The 21,370-nt window shown below is 45.3% G+C and overlaps 1 protein-coding gene across 3 annotated transcripts in view; it reads right to left on the bottom strand.

Moving 5' to 3' along the window:
* Positions 1–21,370, bottom strand: part of ARHGAP39 (Rho GTPase activating protein 39) — a 207,398-nt gene that overhangs the window by 83,339 nt on the left and 102,689 nt on the right. For all 3 annotated transcript variants that reach the window (XM_075270001.1, XM_075270000.1, XM_075269998.1), the window contains one exon: positions 4,809–4,882. In XM_075270001.1, the coding sequence (XP_075126102.1) occupies positions 4,809–4,882 (74 nt within the window). The remainder of the gene's footprint in view (positions 1–4,808; positions 4,883–21,370) is intronic.

The following is a 21,370-nucleotide window of genomic DNA, read 5'->3' as shown; positions in this document are numbered from 1 at the left end:
GGAGACAGTCATGTATATCACACCTAGCGATGGAGACACAGTCATGTATATCACACCTAGTGATGGAGACAGTCATGTATATCACACCTAGTGATGGAGACACAGTCATGTATATCACACCTAGTGATGGACACAGTCATGTATATCACACCTAGTGATGGAGACAGTCATGTATATCACACCTAGTGATGGACACACAGTCATGTATATCACACCTAGTGATGGAGACACAGTCATGTATATCACACCTAGTGATGGAGACACAGTCATGTATATCACACCTAGTGATGGAGACACAGTCATGTATATCACACCTAGTGATGGACACACAGTCATGTATATCACACCTAGTGATGGAGACACAGTCATGTATATCACACCTAGTGATGGAGACAGTCATGTATATCACACCTAGTGATGGAGACAGTCATGTATATCACACCTAGTGATGGAGACAGTCATGTATATCACACCTAGCGATGGAGACACAGTCATGTATATCACACCTAGTGATGGAGACACAGTCATGTATATCACACCTAGTGATGGAGACACAGTCATGTATATCACACCTAGTGATGGAGACACAGTCATGTATATCACACCTAGTGATGGAGACAGTCATGTATATCACACCTAGTGATGGAGACACAGTCATGTATATCACACCTAGTGATGGAGACACAGTCATGTATATCACACCTAGTGATGGAGACAGTCATGTATATCACACCTAGTGATGGAGACAGTCATGTATATCACACCTAGTGATGGAGACAGTCATGTATATCACACCTAGTGATGGAGACACAGTCATGTATATCACACCTAGTGATGGAGACACAGTCATGTATATCACACCTAGTGATGGAGACACAGTCATGTATATCACACCTAGTGATGGAGACACAGTCATGTATATCACACCTAGTGATGGACACACAGTCATGTATATCACACCTAGTGATGGAGACACAGTCATGTATATCACACCTAGTGATGGAGACACAGTCATGTATATCACACCTAGCGATGGAGACACAGTCATGTATGTCACACCTAGAGATGGAGACACAGTCATGTATATCACACCTAGTGATGGAGACAGTCATGTATATCACACCTAGCGATGGAGACACAGTCATGTATATCACACCTAGTGATGGAGACAGTCATGTATATCACACCTAGTGATGGAGACACAGTCATGTATATCACACCTAGTGATGGAGACACAGTCATGTATATCACACCTAGCGATGGAGACAGTCATGTATATCACACCTAGCGATGGAGACACAGTCATGTATATCACACCTAGTGATGGAGACAGTCATGTATATCACACCTAGTGATGGAGACACAGTCATGTATATCACACCTAGTGATGGAGACACTGTCATGTATATCACACCTAGCGATGGAGACAGTCATGTATATCACACCTAGCGATGGAGACACAGTCATGTATATCACACCTAGTGATGGAGACAGTCATGTATATCACACCTAGTGATGGAGACACAGTCATGTATATCACACCTAGTGATGGACACAGTCATGTATATCACACCTAGTGATGGAGACAGTCATGTATATCACACCTAGTGATGGACACACAGTCATGTATATCACACCTAGTGATGGAGACACAGTCATGTATATCACACCTAGTGATGGAGACACAGTCATGTATATCACACCTAGTGATGGAGACACAGTCATGTATATCACACCTAGTGATGGAGACACAGTCATGTATATCACACCTAGTGATGGAGACACAGTCATGTATATCACACCTAGTGATGGACACACAGTCATGTATATCACACCTAGTGATGGAGACACAGTCATGTATATCACACCTAGTGATGGAGACAGTCATGTATATCACACCTAGTGATGGAGACAGTCATGTATATCACACCTAGTGATGGAGACAGTCATGTATATCACACCTAGTGATGGACACACAGTCATGTATATCACACCTAGTGATGGAGACAGTCATGTATATCACACCTAGCGATGGAGACACAGTCATGTATATCACACCTAGTGATGGAGACACAGTCATGTATATCACACCTAGTGATGGAGACAGTCATGTATATCACACCTAGTGATGGAGACACAGTCATGTATATCACACCTAGTGATGGAGACAGTCATGTATATCATACCTAGCGATGGACACACAGTCATGTATATCACACCTAGTGATGGAGACAGTCATGTATATCACACCTAGTGATGGAGACACAGTCATGTATATCACACCTAGCGATGGAGACACAGTCATGTATATCACACCTAGTGATGGACACACAGTCATGTATATCACACCTAGTGATGGAGACACAGTCATGTATATCACACCTAGTGATGGAGACAGTCATGTATATCACACCTAGTGATGGAGACAGTCATGTATATCACACCTAGTGATGGAGACACAGTCATGTATATCACACCTAGTGATGGAGACAGTCATGTATATCACACCTAGCGATGGAGACACAGTCATGTATATCACACCTAGCGATGGAGACACAGTCATGTATATCACACCTAGCGATGGAGACACAGTCATGTATATCACACCTAGTGATGGAGACAGTCATGTATATCACACCTAGCGATGGAGACACAGTCATGTATATCACACCTAGCGATGGAGACACAGTCATGTATATCACACCTAGTGATGGAGACACAGTCATGTATATCACACCTAGTGATGGAGACACAGTCATGTATATCACACCTAGTGATGGAGACACAGTCATGTATATCACACCTAGTGATGGAGACAGTCATGTATATCACACCTAGCGATGGAGACAGTCATGTATATCACACCTAGTGATGGAGACAGTCATGTATATCACACCTAGCGATGGAGACAGTCATGTATATCACACCTAGTGATGGAGACACAGTCATGTATATCACACCTAGTGATGGAGACACAGTCATGTATATCACACCTAGCGATGGAGACACAGTCATGTATATCACACCTAGTGATGGAGACAGTCATGTATATCACACCTAGCGATGGAGACAGTCATGTATATCACACCTAGTGATGGAGACACAGTCATGTATATCACACCTAGTGATGGAGACACAGTCATGTATATCACACCTAGTGATGGAGACACAGTCATGTATATCACACCTAGTGATGGAGACAGTCATGTATATCACACCTAGTGATGGAGACACAGTCATGTATATCACACCTAGTGATGGAGACACAGTCATGTATATCACACCTAGTGATGGAGACAGTCATGTATATCACACCTAGTGATGGAGACACAGTCATGTATATCACACCTAGTGATGGAGACACTGTCATGTATATCACACCTAGCGATGGAGACAGTCATGTATATCACACCTAGCGATGGAGACACAGTCATGTATATCACACCTAGTGATGGAGACAGTCATGTATATCACAACTAGTGATGGAGACACAGTCATGTATATCACACCTAGTGATGGACACAGTCATGTATAATACACCTAGTGATGGAGACAGTCATGTATATCACACCTAGTGATGGAGACACAGTCATGTATATCACACCTAGTGATGGAGACAGTCATGTATATCACACCTAGTGATGGACACACAGTCATGTATATCACACCTAGCGATGGAGACACAGTCATGTATATCACACCTAGTGATGGAGACACAGTCATGTATATCACACCTAGTGATGGAGACACAGTCATGTATATCACACCTAGTGATGGAGACACAGTCATGTATATCACACCTAGCGATGGAGACACAGTCATGTATATCACATCTAGTGATGGAGACAGTCATGTATATCACACCTAGTGATGGAGACACAGTCATGTATATCACACCTAGTGATGGAGACAGTCATGTATATCACACCTAGTGATGGAGACACAGTCATGTATATCACACCTAGTGATGGAGACACAGTCATGTATATCACACCTAGTGATGGAGACAGTCATGTATATCACACCTAGTGATGGAGACAGTCATGTATATCACACCTAGTGATGGAGACACAGTCATGTATATCACACCTAGTGATGGAGACACAGTCATGTATATCACACCTAGTGATGGAGACAGTCATGTATATCACACCTAGCGATGGAGACACAGTCATGTATATCACACCTAGCGATGGAGACACAGTCATGTATATCACACCTAGCGATGGAGACACAGTCATGTATATCACACCTAGCGATGGAGACACAGTCATGTATATCACACCTAGCGATGGAGACACAGTCATGTATATCACACCTAGTGATGGAGACACAGTCATATATATCACACCAAGTGATGGACACACAGTCATATATATCACACCTAGTGATGGAGACACAGTCATGTATATCACACCTAGTGATGGACACACAGTCATGTATATCACACCTAGTGATGGAGACACAGTCATGTATATCACACCTAGTGATGGAGACACAGTCATGTATATCACACCTAGTGATGGACACACAGTCATGTATATCACACCTAGTGATGGAGACACAGTCATGTATATCACACCTAGTGATGGAGACACAGTCATGTATATCACACCTAGTGATGGAGACACAGTCATGTATATCACACCTAGTGATGGACACACAGTCATGTATATCACACCTAGTGATGGAGACACAGTCGTGTACATTATAAATTTCAAGAAGATATTGAGAATTTCCAGGGCAAGATGAGTGACATAGAGAAGGAGGAGGAAGGGTGGTAGATGGGAGGGGGAGGGGGGTGTTACCTTTTTCGCTCCCATCAAGGCAGCTTTCTGGAGTTTCCTGTAACAGTATTTGGCATAGGTGCTGATCGCCACTCCTGAAATAAGAAGACACTGCGTGAGCTCTCATGTAATGTCACAAGGTACAATATATGGAGAACAAAACATCACCGACAGAAATCACCAAACTTTAGAAGACCTTGTGGAGATTAAGAGGTTAAAGAATAATGCTGGATATGTGAACCTGTGAAAATAAATTGTAAGTCACCAGAGACAACACTTATCCCACCATAATACATGTAACCAGCAGAATAGTGACTGCAGCTCTCGATGTGACTGGAGTATAGAAGAGCTAACAATGTGTTATACCCAGATTTATGCAGTAAATAATGTCTATGTGGACTTCTGCTTTAACCCTTCTATTCACGCTGCAGTATAGAAATCCCATTATACTTGTCACCTGCTGTAGGTCCTTGTGATTTCACGGCTCAGTGACCTCCTCATCCACAAGACAGATGACTGCGGCTCTGAGCGGGGCCTTCGCTGTCGCCCTTGTTTACTCTGTGTCTGTAAACCTGAGGAAATGCCTGACCATCATCAGCAGGACAGATCGCTGGGCATATATTGATCATCCACGGCTGCTGCGTATTGATGCTGTCAGTCACCACACTGGCACCTTACACTGATCAATGGACTTCCTATATCCCAGACCAGAGCCCGGCAATGCTGGACATGAAGGCGATGGCTCTATCTGATGCAACAAATCCTCCTCGGCTCATCTTAGCACCATGGCCTCTGTTCATAATGGAGCCGTGACAATTAGGACTTGTTCACACAGCACACAATGAAATTTGGCCCTGCTCAGTTGATGGAAAATAGGCAAAATACACTGGCATTCCAAAATCCGCTTCAAATTCAGTTTGTCAAGCAGAAAAAATAACTGCTCCAAGTTCCTGAAGCAGAAATTTTGACGAATTCCACGTCCAATTCTACACCGACGGAAAAGGTGGGTTTTTTTCCGCCTCTTATTCACTTCAATGAGAGTTCTCAGGCAGAATCCGCCTAACACTTAAAAAACAGCTATGGCCTCTCAATGAAAAGCATGGGAAGAAGATTTCAGGTGGATTCAGCGTCAAATTACTTATAATGGTTCTGTATGACAGTAAATATAGTGTAGGACAGACAAGTAAGTACATAGCGTTGAATGGACATAAAATAAAATCCTCCATTCTTTACACTGCTAGCTGTAGCCAGAGATTTGGGAAGTCGTGATTAGCTGAAATAACATTATATAACTATTTGCTTTAGTAAGATTGGATCCAAAATTAGAGACATAATAAACATTTGTCCCCTTGCAGGAGCCCCTTGTGATGTGCCCTGAGTGACCGCAGCCTTAAATGCGGTCACTCATATGGAACAATTACAATGTTCTGGAATGGCCATCCCAGTCCCCAGACCTGAATATCATTGAACATCTGTGGGATGATTTGAAGCGGGCTGTCCATGCTCGGCGACCATCTAACTTAACTGAACTTGAATTGTTTGTCCAAAATACCTTCATCCAGGATCCAGGAACTGATTAAAAGCTACAGGAAGCGACTAGAGGCTGTTATCTTTGCAAAAGGAGGATCTACTAAATATTAATGTCACTTTTCTGTTGAGGTGCCCATACTTTTGCACCGGTCAAATTTTGGTTTAATGCATATTGCGCATTTTCTGTTAGTACAATAAACCTCATTTCAATCCTGAAATATTACTGTGTCCATCAGTTATTAGATATATCAAACTGAAATGGCTGCTGCAAACACCAAAATATTTAGAACTAAAAATGATTAAGATTAATAGGGGTGCCCAAACTTTTTCATAGGACTGTATCATGGAGAGCGGCTGTCACTCCTGCCCACGTCACTGGCAGCCGATGCCCCAATACCAAGGAGGGGCAGAACACAATGTGAGATTACTCGGATATTCAGTAACACAGCAGGGGATTACCACAAACACAGGAGATTACCCGCTCAGCACAATAACAAGCCCATCTCTCATTCTCCGCGGCCCAGAACATAAGGGAAAAGTAATGTCAGTAATTTATGGCGTTCTTAGGTCATACCATGGTCATTCCCTCTGAAAATCCAAAATCACTCCACAATTCTGACACCTTAAAGGCAAATTACAGGTTTTTGCAATTTCTTTGTCCAAAATTTTGCAACATTTTGCATTACACACCACTCTCTACTTTTCTAGGCAGGCAGGATAGTGGGCATGGTTAGGGGTGATGGGCGCCAGATTTATCAAATGTTACTTTTTTTTATATTAAAATTGCAAAAATTGTTGCAATTTCATTGCAGTAAAATGAAGTCAGCGCACAAGAATGTGAGGATATGTTCAGACGCAGAATCTTTCCACTGTATTAATCCCCACAAAATCTGCTGTGGAATTTGCAGATTCTGTGTCATATTCCGAGCTGGCCAGACGGTATTTCCACTTGAAGATTGAGCGTGAGGCTTATTACATAACAAAATCGAGGCAAAAAGTCGAGACACCGTCATAGAGAAAGCTACACGCCGCTGATGTATCCGGAGATGTAGTTTTGGCCCAGATTCCTCCCCAACACTTCCCGTACCTTGGTTGTTCACATTTTCATCCCAAGAGAGAGACAGTAAAATTCAGGAGCCATCCATGTGCCCACGCCGGCCTCTCGCAGGGCCAGGCCAGTGCCGTAATGTGTAATGTAGGACATTTTGTTATTTCTATTGCAGACACAATGGGATGTGCAGGCAGCTTTAGATTAGGATCTGTCTTATCGTCCTCTGTTGTTCAGCACAATGTGCGCAGATCTGGGTTCAGAAATACACACAGAGCTACACAAAAAGCATTGATCAGGCCGAGTCAGGGGTCACCCGAATAAAGGCCGAGATAACGGCTGCGCCAAGATATCCACAAGGGATCAATGTATCCATCAAAAACGCAAAGCCGCCATTACACCACCTTATCTTCTAATGAATTTCACCAATGGCCAGCAAGATGTGCGGCTGTAATCATATAATATCAGAAAGTAGTAAAAATACACAGACACCGAGCGGTGAGATCAGATACACCGACAAGGAGATCAGATACACAGACACCGAGATCAGATACACAGACACCGAGATCAGATACACAGACACCGAGATCAGATACACAGACACCGAGATCAGATACACAGACACCGAGATCAGATACACAGACACCGAGATCAGATACACAGACACCGAGATCAGATACACAGACACCGAGATCAGATACACAGACACCGAGATCAGATACACAGACACCGAGATCAGACACACAGACACCGAGATCAGACACACAGACACCGAGATCAGATACACAGACACCGAGATCAGATACACAGACACCGAGATCAGATACACAGACACCGAGATCAGATACACAGACACCGAGATCAGATACACAGACACCGAGATCAGATACACAGACACCGAGATCAGATACACAGACACCGAGATCAGATACACAGACACCGAGATCAGATACACAGACACCGAGATCAGATACACAGACACGGAGCGGTGAGATCAGATACACAGACACCGAGATCAGATACACAGACACCGAGATCAGATACACAGACACCGAGATCAGATACACAGACACCGAGATCAGATACACAGACACCGAGATCAGACACACAGACACCGAGATCAGACACACAGACACCGAGATCAGATACACAGACACCGAGATCAGATACACAGACACCGAGATCAGACACACAGACACCGAGATCAGACACACAGACACCGAGATCAGATACACAGACACCGAGATCAGATACACAGACACCGAGATCAGATACACAGACACCGAGATCAGATACACAGACACCGAGATCAGATACACAGACACCGAGATCAGATACACAGACACCGAGATCAGATACACAGACACCGAGATCAGACACACAGACACCGAGATCAGATACACAGACACCGAGATCAGATACACAGACAAGGAGATCAGATACACAGACACCGAGATCAGATACACAGACAAGGAGATCAGATACACAGACACCGAGATCAGATACACAGACACCGAGATCAGATACACAGACACCGAGATCAGATACACAGACACCGAGATCAGATACACAGACAAGGAGATCAGATACACAGACAAGGAGATCAGATACACAGACACCGAGATCAGATACACAGACAAGGAGATCAGATACACAGACACCGAGATCAGATACACAGACACCGAGATCAGATACACAGACACCGAGATCAGATACACAGACACCGAGATCAGACACACAGACACCGAGATCAGATACACAGACACCGAGATCAGATACACAGACAAGGAGATCAGATACACAGACACCGAGATCAGATACACAGACAAGGAGATCAGATACACAGACACCGAGATCAGATACACAGACACCGAGATCAGATACACAGACACCGAGATCAGATACACAGACACCGAGATCAGATACACAGACAAGGAGATCAGATACACAGACACCGAGATCAGATACACAGACAAGGAGATCAGATACACAGACACCGAGATCAGATACACAGACACCGAGATCAGATACACAGACACCGAGATCAGATACACAGACAAGGAGATCAGATACACAGACACCGAGATCAGATACACAGACAAGGAGATCAGATACACAGACACCGAGATCAGATACACAGACACCGAGATCAGATACACAGACACCGAGATCAGATACACAGACACCGAGATCAGATACACAGACACCGAGATCAGATACACAGACACCGAGATCAGACACACAGACACCGAGATCAGACACACAGACACCGAGATCAGATACACAGACACCGAGATCAGATACACAGACACCGAGATCAGATACACAGACACCGAGATCAGATACACAGACACCGAGATCAGATACACAGACACCGAGATCAGATACACAGACACCGAGATCAGATACACAGACACCGAGATCAGATACACAGACACCGAGATCAGACACACAGACACCGAGATCAGACACACAGACACCGAGATCAGATACACAGACACCGAGATCAGATACACAGACAAGGAGATCAGATACACAGACACCGAGATCAGATACACAGACAAGGAGATCAGATACACAGACACCGAGATCAGATACACAGACACCGAGATCAGATACACAGACACCGAGATCAGATACACAGACACCGAGATCAGATACACAGACAAGGAGATCAGATACACAGACACCGAGATCAGATACACAGACAAGGAGATCAGATACACAGACACCGAGATCAGATACACAGACACCGAGATCAGATACACAGACACCGAGATCAGATACACAGACACCGAGATCAGATACACAGACACCGAGATCAGATACACAGACACCGAGATCAGATACACAGACACCGAGATCAGACACACAGACACCGAGATCAGATACACAGACACCGAGATCAGATACACAGAAACCGAGATCAGATACACAGACACGGAGCGGTGAGATCAGATACACAGACACCGAGATCAGATACACAGACACCGAGATCAGATACACAGACACCGAGCGGTGAGATCAGATACACAGACACCGAGATCAGATACACAGACACCGAGATCAGATACACAGACACCGAGATCAGATACACAGACACCGAGATCAGATACACAGACACCGAGATCAGATACACAGACACCGAGATCAGATACACAGACATCGAGATCAGATACACAGACACCGAGATCAGATACACAGACACGGAGCGGTGAGATCAGATACACAGACACCGAGATCAGATACACAGACACCGAGATCAGATACACAGACACCGAGATCAGATACACAGACACCGAGATCAGATACACAGACACCGAGATCAGATACACAGACACCGAGATCAGATACACAGACACCGAGATCAGATACACAGACACCGAGATCAGATACACAGACACCGAGATCAGATACACAGACACCGAGATCAGACACACAGACACGGAGATCAGATACACAGACACCGAGATCAGATACACAGACACCGAGATCAGATACACAGACACGGAGCGGTGAGATCAGATACACAGACACCGAGCGGTGAGATCAGATACACAGACACCGAGATCAGATACACAGACACCGAGATCAGATACACAGACACCGAGATCAGATACACAGACACCGAGATCAGATACACAGACACCGAGATCAGATACACAGACACGGAGCGGTGAGATCAGATACACAGACACCGAGATCAGATACACAGACACCGAGATCAGATACACAGACACCGAGATCAGATACACAGACACCGAGATCAGATACACAGACACCGAGATCAGATACACAGACACGGAGCGGTGAGATCAGATACACAGACACCGAGATCAGATACACAGACACCGAGATCAGATACACAGACAAGGAGATCAGATACACAGACACCGAGATCAGATACACAGACACCGAGATCAGATACACAGACACCGAGATAAGATACACAGACACCGAGATCAGATACACAGACACCGAGATCAGATACACAGACACCGAGATCAGATACACAGACACCGAGATCAGATACACAGACACGGAGCGGAGATCAGATACACAGACACCGAGATCAGATACACAGACAAGGAGATCAGATACACAGACACCGAGATCAGATACACAGACACGGAGCGGTGAGATCAGATACACAGACACCGAGATCAGATACACAGACACCGAGCGGTGAGATCAGATACACCGACAAGGAGATCAGATACACAGACACCGAGATCAGATACACAGACACCGAGATCAGATACACAGACACCGAGATCAGATACACAGACACCGAGATCAGATACACAGACACCGAGCGGTGAGATCAGATACACAGACACCAAGATCAGATACACAGACACCGAGATCAGATACACAGACACCGAGATCAGATACACAGACACCGAGATCAGATACACAGACACCGAGATCAGATACACAGACACCGAGATCAGATACACAGACACCGAGATCAGATACACAGACACCGAGATCAGATACACAGACACCGAGATCAGATACACAGACACCAAGATCAGATACACAGACAAGGAGATCAGATACACAGACACCGAGATCAGATACACAGACACCGAGATCAGATACACAGACACCGAGATCAGATACACAGACACCGAGATCAGATACACAGACACCGAGATCAGATACACAGACACCGAGCGGTGAGATCAGATACACAGACACCAAGATCAGATACACAGACACCGAGATCAGATACACAGACACCGAGATCAGATACACAGACACCGAGATCAGATACACAGACACCGAGATCAGATACACAGACACCGAGATCAGATACACAGACACCGAGATCAGATACACAGACACCGAGATCAGATACACAGACACCGAGATCAGATACACAGACAAGGAGATCAGATACACAGACACCGAGATCAGATACACAGACACCGAGATCAGATACACAGACACCGAGATCAGATACACAGACACCGAGATCAGATACACAGACACCGAGATCAGATACACAGACACCGAGATCAGATACACAGACACCGAGATCAGATACACAGACACCGAGATCAGATACACAGACAAGGAGATCAGATACACAGACATCGAGATCAGATACACAGACACCGAGATCAGATACACAGACACCAGAGATCAGATACACAGACACCGAGATCAGATACACAGACAAGGAGATCAGATACACAGACACCGAGATCAGATACACAGACACCGAGATCAGATACACAGACAAGGAGATCAGATACACAGACAAGGAGATCAGATACACAGACAAGGAGATCAGATACACAGACACCGAGATCAGATACACAGACACCGAGATCAGATACACAGACACCGAGATCAGATACACAGACACCGAGATCAGATACACAGACACCGAGATCAGATACACAGACACGAGCGGTGAGATCAGATACACAGACACCGAGATCAGATACACAGACACCGAGATCAGATACACAGACACCGAGATCAGATACACAGACACCGAGATCAGATACACAGACACCGAGATCAGATACACAGACACCGAGATCAGATACACAGACACCGAGATCAGATACACAGACACCGAGATCAGATACACAGACACCGAGATCAGATACACAGACACCGAGATCAGATACACAGACACCGAGATCAGATACACAGACACCGAGATCAGATACACAGACAAGGAGATCAGATACACAGACACCGAGATCAGATACACAGACACCGAGATCAGATACACAGACACCGAGATCAGATACACAGACACCGAGATCAGATACACAGACACCGAGATCAGATACACAGACACCGAGATCAGATACACAGACACCGAGATCAGATACACAGACACCGAGATCAGATACACAGACAAGGAGATCAGATACACAGACACCGAGATCAGATACACAGACACCGAGATCAGATACACAGACACCGAGATCAGATACACAGACACTGAGATCAGATACACAGACACCGAGATCAGATACACAGACAAGGAGATCAGATACACAGACACCGAGATCAGATACACAGACACCGAGATCAGATACACAGACACCGAGATCAGATACACAGACACCGAGATCAGATACACAGACAAGGAGATCAGATACACAGACAAGGAGATCAGATACACAGACAAGGAGATCAGATACACAGACACCGAGATCAGATACACAGACACCGAGATCAGATACACAGACACCGAGATCAGATACACAGACACCGAGATCAGATACACAGACACCGAGATCAGATACACAGACACCGAGATCAGATACACAGACACGGAGCGGTGAGATCAGATACACAGACACCGAGATCAGATACACAGACACCGAGATCAGATACACAGACACCGAGATCAGATACACAGACAAGGAGATCAGATACACAGACACCGAGATCAGATACACAGACAAGGAGATCAGATACACAGACACCGAGATCAGATACACAGACACCGAGATCAGATACACAGACACCGAGATCAGATACACAGACACCGAGATCAGATACACAGACACCGAGATCAGATACACAGACACCGAGATCAGATACACAGACACCGAGATCAGATACACAGACACCGAGATCCGATACACAGACACCAAGATCAGATACACAGACAAGGAGATCAGATACACAGACACCGAGATCAGATACACAGACACCAAGATCAGATACACAGACACCGAGATCAGATACACAGACACCGAGATCAGATACACAGACACCGAGATCAGATACACAGACACCGAGATCAGATACACAGACACCAAGATCAGATACACAGACAAGGAGATCAGATACACAGACACCGAGATCAGATACACAGACACCGAGATCAGATACACAGACACCGAGATCAGATACACAGACACCGAGATCAGATACACAGACACCGAGATCAGATACACAGACACCGAGATCAGATACACAGACACCGAGATCAGATACACAGACACCGAGATCAGATACACAGACACCGAGATCAGATACACAGACACCGAGATCAGATACACAGACACCGAGATCAGATACACAGACACCGAGATCAGATACACAGACACCGAGATCAGATACACAGACACCGAGATCAGATACACAGACAAGGAGATCAGATACACAGACACCGAGATCAGATACACAGACACCGAGATCAGATACACAGACACCGAGATCAGATACACAGACACCGAGATCAGATACACAGACAAGGAGATCAGATACACAGACACCGAGATCAGATACACAGACACCGAGATCAGATACACAGACACCGAGATCAGATACACAGACACCGAGATCAGATACACAGACACCGAGATCAGATACACAGACACCGAGATCAGATACACAGACACCGAGATCAGATACACAGACACCGAGATCAGATACACAGACACCGAGATCAGATACACAGACACCGAGATCAGATACACAGACACCGAGATCAGATACACAGACACCGAGATCAGATACACAGACACGGAGCGGTGAGATCAGATACACAGACACCGAGATCAGATACACAGACACCGAGATCAGATACACAGACACCGAGATCAGATACACAGACACCGAGATCAGATACACAGACAAGGAGATCAGATACACAGACAAGGAGATCAGATACACAGACACCGAGATCAGATACACAGACACCGAGATCAGATACACAGACACCGAGATCAGATACACAGACACCGAGATCAGATACACAGACACCGAGATCAGATACACAGACACCGAGATCAGATACACAGACACCGAGATCAGATACACAGACACCGAGATCAGATACACAGACACCGAGATCAGATACACAGACACGGAGCGGTGAGATCAGATACACAGACACCGAGATCAGATACACAGACAAGGAGATCAGATACACAGACACCGAGATCAGATACACAGACACGGAGCGGTGAGATCAGATACACAGACACCGAGATCAGATACACAGACACCGAGCGGTGAGATCAGATACACCGACAAGGAGATCAGATACACAGACACCGAGATCAGATACACAGACACCGAGATCAGATACACAGACACCGAGATCAGATACACAGACACCGAGATCAGATACACAGACACCGAGCGGTGAGATCAGATACACAGACACCAAGATCAGATACACAGACACCGAGATCAGATACACAGACACCGAGATCAGATACACAGACACCGAGATCAGATACACAGACACCGAGATCAGATACACAGACACCGAGATCAGATACACAGACACCGAGATCAGATACACAGACACCGAGATCAGATACACAGACACCGAGATCAGATACACAGACACCAAGATCAGATACACAGACAAGGAGATCAGATACACAGACACCGAGATCAGATACACAGACACCGAGATCAGATACACAGACACCGAGATCAGATACACAGACACCGAGATCAGATACACAGACACCGAGATCAGATACACAGACACCGAGCGGTGAGATCAGATACACAGACACCGAGATCAGATACACAGACACCGAGATCAGATACACAGACACCGAGATCAGATACACAGACACCGAGATCAGATACACAGACACCGAGATCAGATACACAGACACCGAGATCAGATACACAGACACCGAGATCAGATACACAGACACCGAGATCAGATACACAGACAAGGAGATCAGATACACAGACACCGAGATCAGATACACAGACACCGAGATCAGATACACAGACACCGAGATCAGATACACAGACACCGAGATCAGATACACAGACACCGAGATCAGATACACAGACACCGAGATCAGATACACAGACACCGAGATCAGATACACAGACACCGAGATCAGATACACAGACACCGAGATCAGATACACAGACAAGGAGATCAGATACACAGACACCGAGATCAGATACACAGACACCGAGATCAGATACACAGACACCGAGATCAGATACACAGACACCGAGATCAGATACACAGACAAGGAGATCAGATACACAGACACTGAGATCAGATACACAGACACCGAGATCAGATACACAGACACCGAGATCAGATACACAGACAAGGAGATCAGATACACAGACAAGGAGATCAGATACACAGACAAGGAGATCAGATACACAGACACCGAGATCAGATACACAGACACCGAGATCAGATACACAGACACCGAGATCAGATACACAGACACCGAGATCAGATACACAGACACCGAGATCAGATACACAGACACCGAGATCAGATACACAGACACCGAGATCAGATACACAGACAAGGAGATCAGATACACAGACACCGAGATCAGATACACAGACACCGAGATCAGATACACAGACACCGAGATCAGATACACAGACACCGAGATCAGATACACAGACACCGAGATCAGATACACAGACACGGAGATCAGATACACAGACACCAAGATCAGATACACAGACACCGAGATCAGATACACAGACACCGAGATCAGATACACAGACACCGAGATCAGATACACAGACACCGAGATCAGATACACAGACACCGAGATCAGATACACAGACACCGAGATCAGATACACAGACAAGGAGATCAGATACACAGACAAGGAGATCAGATACACAGACAAGGAGATCAGATACACAGACACCGAGATCAGATACACAGACACCGAGATCAGATACACAGACACCGAGATCAGATACACAGACACCGAGATCAGATACACAGACACCGAGATCAGATACACAGACACCGAGATCAGATACACAGACACGGAGCGGTGAGATCAGATACACAGACACCGAGAACAGATACACAGACACCGAGATCAGATACACAGACACCGAGATCAGATACACAGACACCGAGATCAGATACACAGACAAGGAGATCAGATACACAGACACCGAGATCAGATACACAGACAAGGAGATCAGATACACAGACACCGAGATCAGATACACAGACACCGAGATCAGATACACAGACACCGAGATCAGATACACAGACACCGAGATCAGATACACAGACACCAAGATCAGATACACAGACACCGAGATCAGATACACAGACACCGAGATCAGATACACAGACACCGAGATCAGATACACAGACACCAAGATCAGATACACAGACAAGGAGATCAGATACACAGACACCGAGATCAGATACACAGACACCGAGATCAGATACACAGACACCGAGATCAGATACACAGACACCGAGATCAGATACACAGACACGGAGCGGTGAGATCAGATACACAGACACCGAGATCAGATACACAGACACCGAGATCAGATACACAGACAAGGAGATCAGATACACAGACACCGAGATCAGATACACAGACACCGAGATCAGATACACAGACACCGAGATCAGATACACAGACACCGAGATCAGATACACAGACACCGAGATCAGATACACAGACACCGAGATCAGATACACAGACACGGAGCGGTGAGATCAGATACACAGACACCGAGATCAGATACACAGACACCGAGATCAGATACACAGACAAGGAGATCAGATACACAGACACCGAGATCAGATACACAGACAAGGAGATCAGATACACAGACACCGAGATCAGATACACAGACACCGAGATCAGATACACAGACACCGAGATCAGATACACAGACACTGAGATCAGATACATAGACACCGAGATCAGATACACAGACAAGGAGATCAGATACACAGACACCGAGATCAGATACACAGACACCGAGATCAGATACACAGACACCGAGATCAGATACACAGACACCGAGATCAGATACACAGACAAGGAGATCAGATACACAGACACCGAGATCAGATACACAGACACCGAGATCAGATACACAGACACCGAGATCAGATACACAGACAAGGAGATCAGATACACAGACACCGAGATCAGATACACAGACACCGAGATCAGATACACAGACACCGAGATCAGATACACAGACACCGAGATCAGATACACAGACACCGAGATCAGATACACAGACACCGAGATCAGATACACAGACACCGAGATCAGATACACAGACACCGAGATCAGATACACAGACACCGAGATCAGATACACAGACACCGAGATCAGATACACAGACACCGAGATCAGATACACAGACACGGAGCGGTGAGATCAGATACACAGACACCGAGATCAGATACACAGACACCGAGATCAGATACACAGACACCGAGATCAGATACACAGACACCGAGATCAGATACACAGACACCGAGATCAGATACACAGACAAGGAGATCAGATACACAGACAAGGAGATCAGATACACAGACACCGAGATCAGATACACAGACACCGAGATCAGATACACAGACACCGAGATCAGATACACAGACACCGAGATCAGATACACAGACACCGAGATCAGATACACAGACAAGGAGATCAGATACACAGACAAGGAGATCAGATACACAGACACCGAGATCAGATACACAGACAACAACCAGTGAAAAAGTCAGCAGGTGGATTTCACCCACTTAATATAGATTTTTGGCGAGATCCAAGAAGGAAGCTGCCATGTGTGAACATATCCTTACTTTGAAATGGAATTTTTTTTTACTACAGTGCACTGATCTAGGGTAGTAATCCCCCAATGCTGGGGTAGGTAACCCTGGTCACTTGCTCTTCTGTTCTTGGAAGTCCCACAGAAGTGAGTCAAGCATGCTGGGAGTTGTAGTTTCCCAAGCTGTAGTGTTGATGGCTGGGGTGCATTAAGGGTACATGGGACATCTGCTTGTGCTGCCATAGATCACACCCTGCCTTCTTGTCAACAATGAACACATCAATCAACAGGATCGTACAAGAAAAATAGCGCAAGTGATATTCACCAGAAATATACATGACACGAGTTAGAAACCTAACGTGCAACAAAATGATGATGGACTAACACTGTCATGTGTATAAGATGTCCATTACGTGGTGTGAAGAAAAGCATGATTGTATGGATTAATATGAAAGAAGATTTTACTTAGAGAGATGAAGAGTCCAGCGGCTCAATAAGGAGATGTTCACACTGTTTCTGTGAATGTCCACGGCTCTCATTCTTCATAGGATGAGAGCAACGAACTTTAACAGCGAAAGGTGAAGGACTTGCACAGAGTCCCCTCTGTCTGGTCCCATTGACTGTAATGTAAATGGACAATTTCTTTCATCATATTTTTTTACTTTTGTAACAGAGCAAAAAGTCCTGAATGCAAAAGAAGAAGAAACACCCGGGAGGCTCCATCTGCTTTCTATAGTTAATGTCTGTTGCTCTCTTTCTATGTTGTTTGAGAGAAATGGACACCATTCACAGTAGTGTAAACCTACCTGAAGATGGCGCACACTTAATATTACATTTGGCACAATTATTCCCCTGAGCCCTCCATCCTGCTGTACATGGTGCGGTCACTCCCACTTCTGCACATTACATTTGGGATTGAAGCTTTTGCTATGTTGCCATCTCTGAGCTTTTCCTAATCAGACTGCAAGACACGTGAGCCTTGGGCCCATCGTACACAGATGCACGTGTCTCTCTGACAGCTGCCAGCAAAGATGGAGGTGAGAAGTGACAAGGATTCCACACAGGATGGTTATTCATGACAGAAGAGGAATGTACTGTGAGGAATCACAAGAACTGAGAAAGATGGAAGAGAAGAGAAGAGAAGAGAAGAGAAGGAGAAAGAAGAGAAGGAAAGAAGAGAGAAGGTGTAGAGGAGGAGAGAAAGAATAGAGGGAAGAGAAGAGGAAAGAAAATACAGAAGAGAGAGAAGAAAGGAAAGATGAAAGAAGAGAAGGAAGAAAGAAGAGAGCAAAGACAGAAGAGCTGTGCCAGGATAATGACTACACTAAGACTGATATCACACAGGCAGTTCTGTTAAAGAGGACCGTTCATCAGATTGGGCACAGGCAGTTCTAAATACTGCTGGAAAGCCGACCCGATCTGTGCCCCGGGTAATGCGCTATTGGTCCTGGTACCGTAGCGCTTTACAGTCAGAAGGGCGTTCCTGAGTCTGCCAGGAACATCCCTCTTCACAGCAGCGCCTATATCGCTGTACAGCGCACTTTCCAGCAGTATATAGAACTGCCTGTGCCCAATCTGATGAAAGGTCCTCTTTAAGCTTGGAATACCAAAGCCCAGAATGGATTCAGAAGGAATGGTAAAATATAAAGGACGGATTGTTCTCCAACCTGCGGGACCCACTTCAGGCTTTGGCTAAAAAAAAAAAAAAAAAAAACTGCACCAAAAAGTGTACAAAAAAGTACATAAGGCTGGGGCCCCACATTGCTGAAATGCAGCTTATTCTGTTGCAGATTTTGTTGCAGTTCTTTGAGTCGAAATCAATAGTGGCTACAAAAAAAAAAAAGGAAATATCTAGGAAGTCCTTATTAGAGATGAGCGAGTACTATTCGATCGAATACCTCCCGGCCATAGGTATTCGTGTAAGCGGCCGAACACCAAGGGGTTAAACACATCGAATATTTGATGCGCTTAATCCCTTGGTGTTCGGCTGCTTACATGAATACCTATGGCCGGGAGGTATTCGATCGAATAGTACTCGCTCATCTCTAGTCCTTATACTTCTACCTTCTGCTCAATCCACTCCTGACTTTGGCTCAAAAAACTGCAGCAAAATCTGCAACAAATCTGCAATGTGGGGCCTTAGGCTAAGAGATTTCAGTCTGGGCCCGGTCACACAACGGATTCTGCGCTGATTCTGATTCCTATTTTCATTGAGAGTCAGAAATTGGAGCAGGAGGCAGAGAAATAGTCAGCCTGCAGGATCTAGTCTTGGATTGTGCTCCTTATTCACCTGCAGAGTCCGTCGTAGTGTGAGACGTCTGGGCGTCCATCTCACCTCCTCAGCATGTTCTGTATTGTGACGCTAGCTTAAGGCTGTTTTCACACTATCTGTTAGACATTGCACTTGGTAGTGTGTTCCCATGTGCCATCCGTGTCTGATCACTTGTCTGTATCC

This window comes from Leptodactylus fuscus, chromosome 4 (assembly GCF_031893055.1).
Source record: "Leptodactylus fuscus isolate aLepFus1 chromosome 4, aLepFus1.hap2, whole genome shotgun sequence".
Classification (NCBI taxonomy): Eukaryota; Metazoa; Chordata; class Amphibia; order Anura; family Leptodactylidae; genus Leptodactylus; species Leptodactylus fuscus.
The sequence above is the reverse complement of the archived record's forward strand: the minus strand, read 5'-3'. Positions and strand labels throughout refer to the sequence as shown.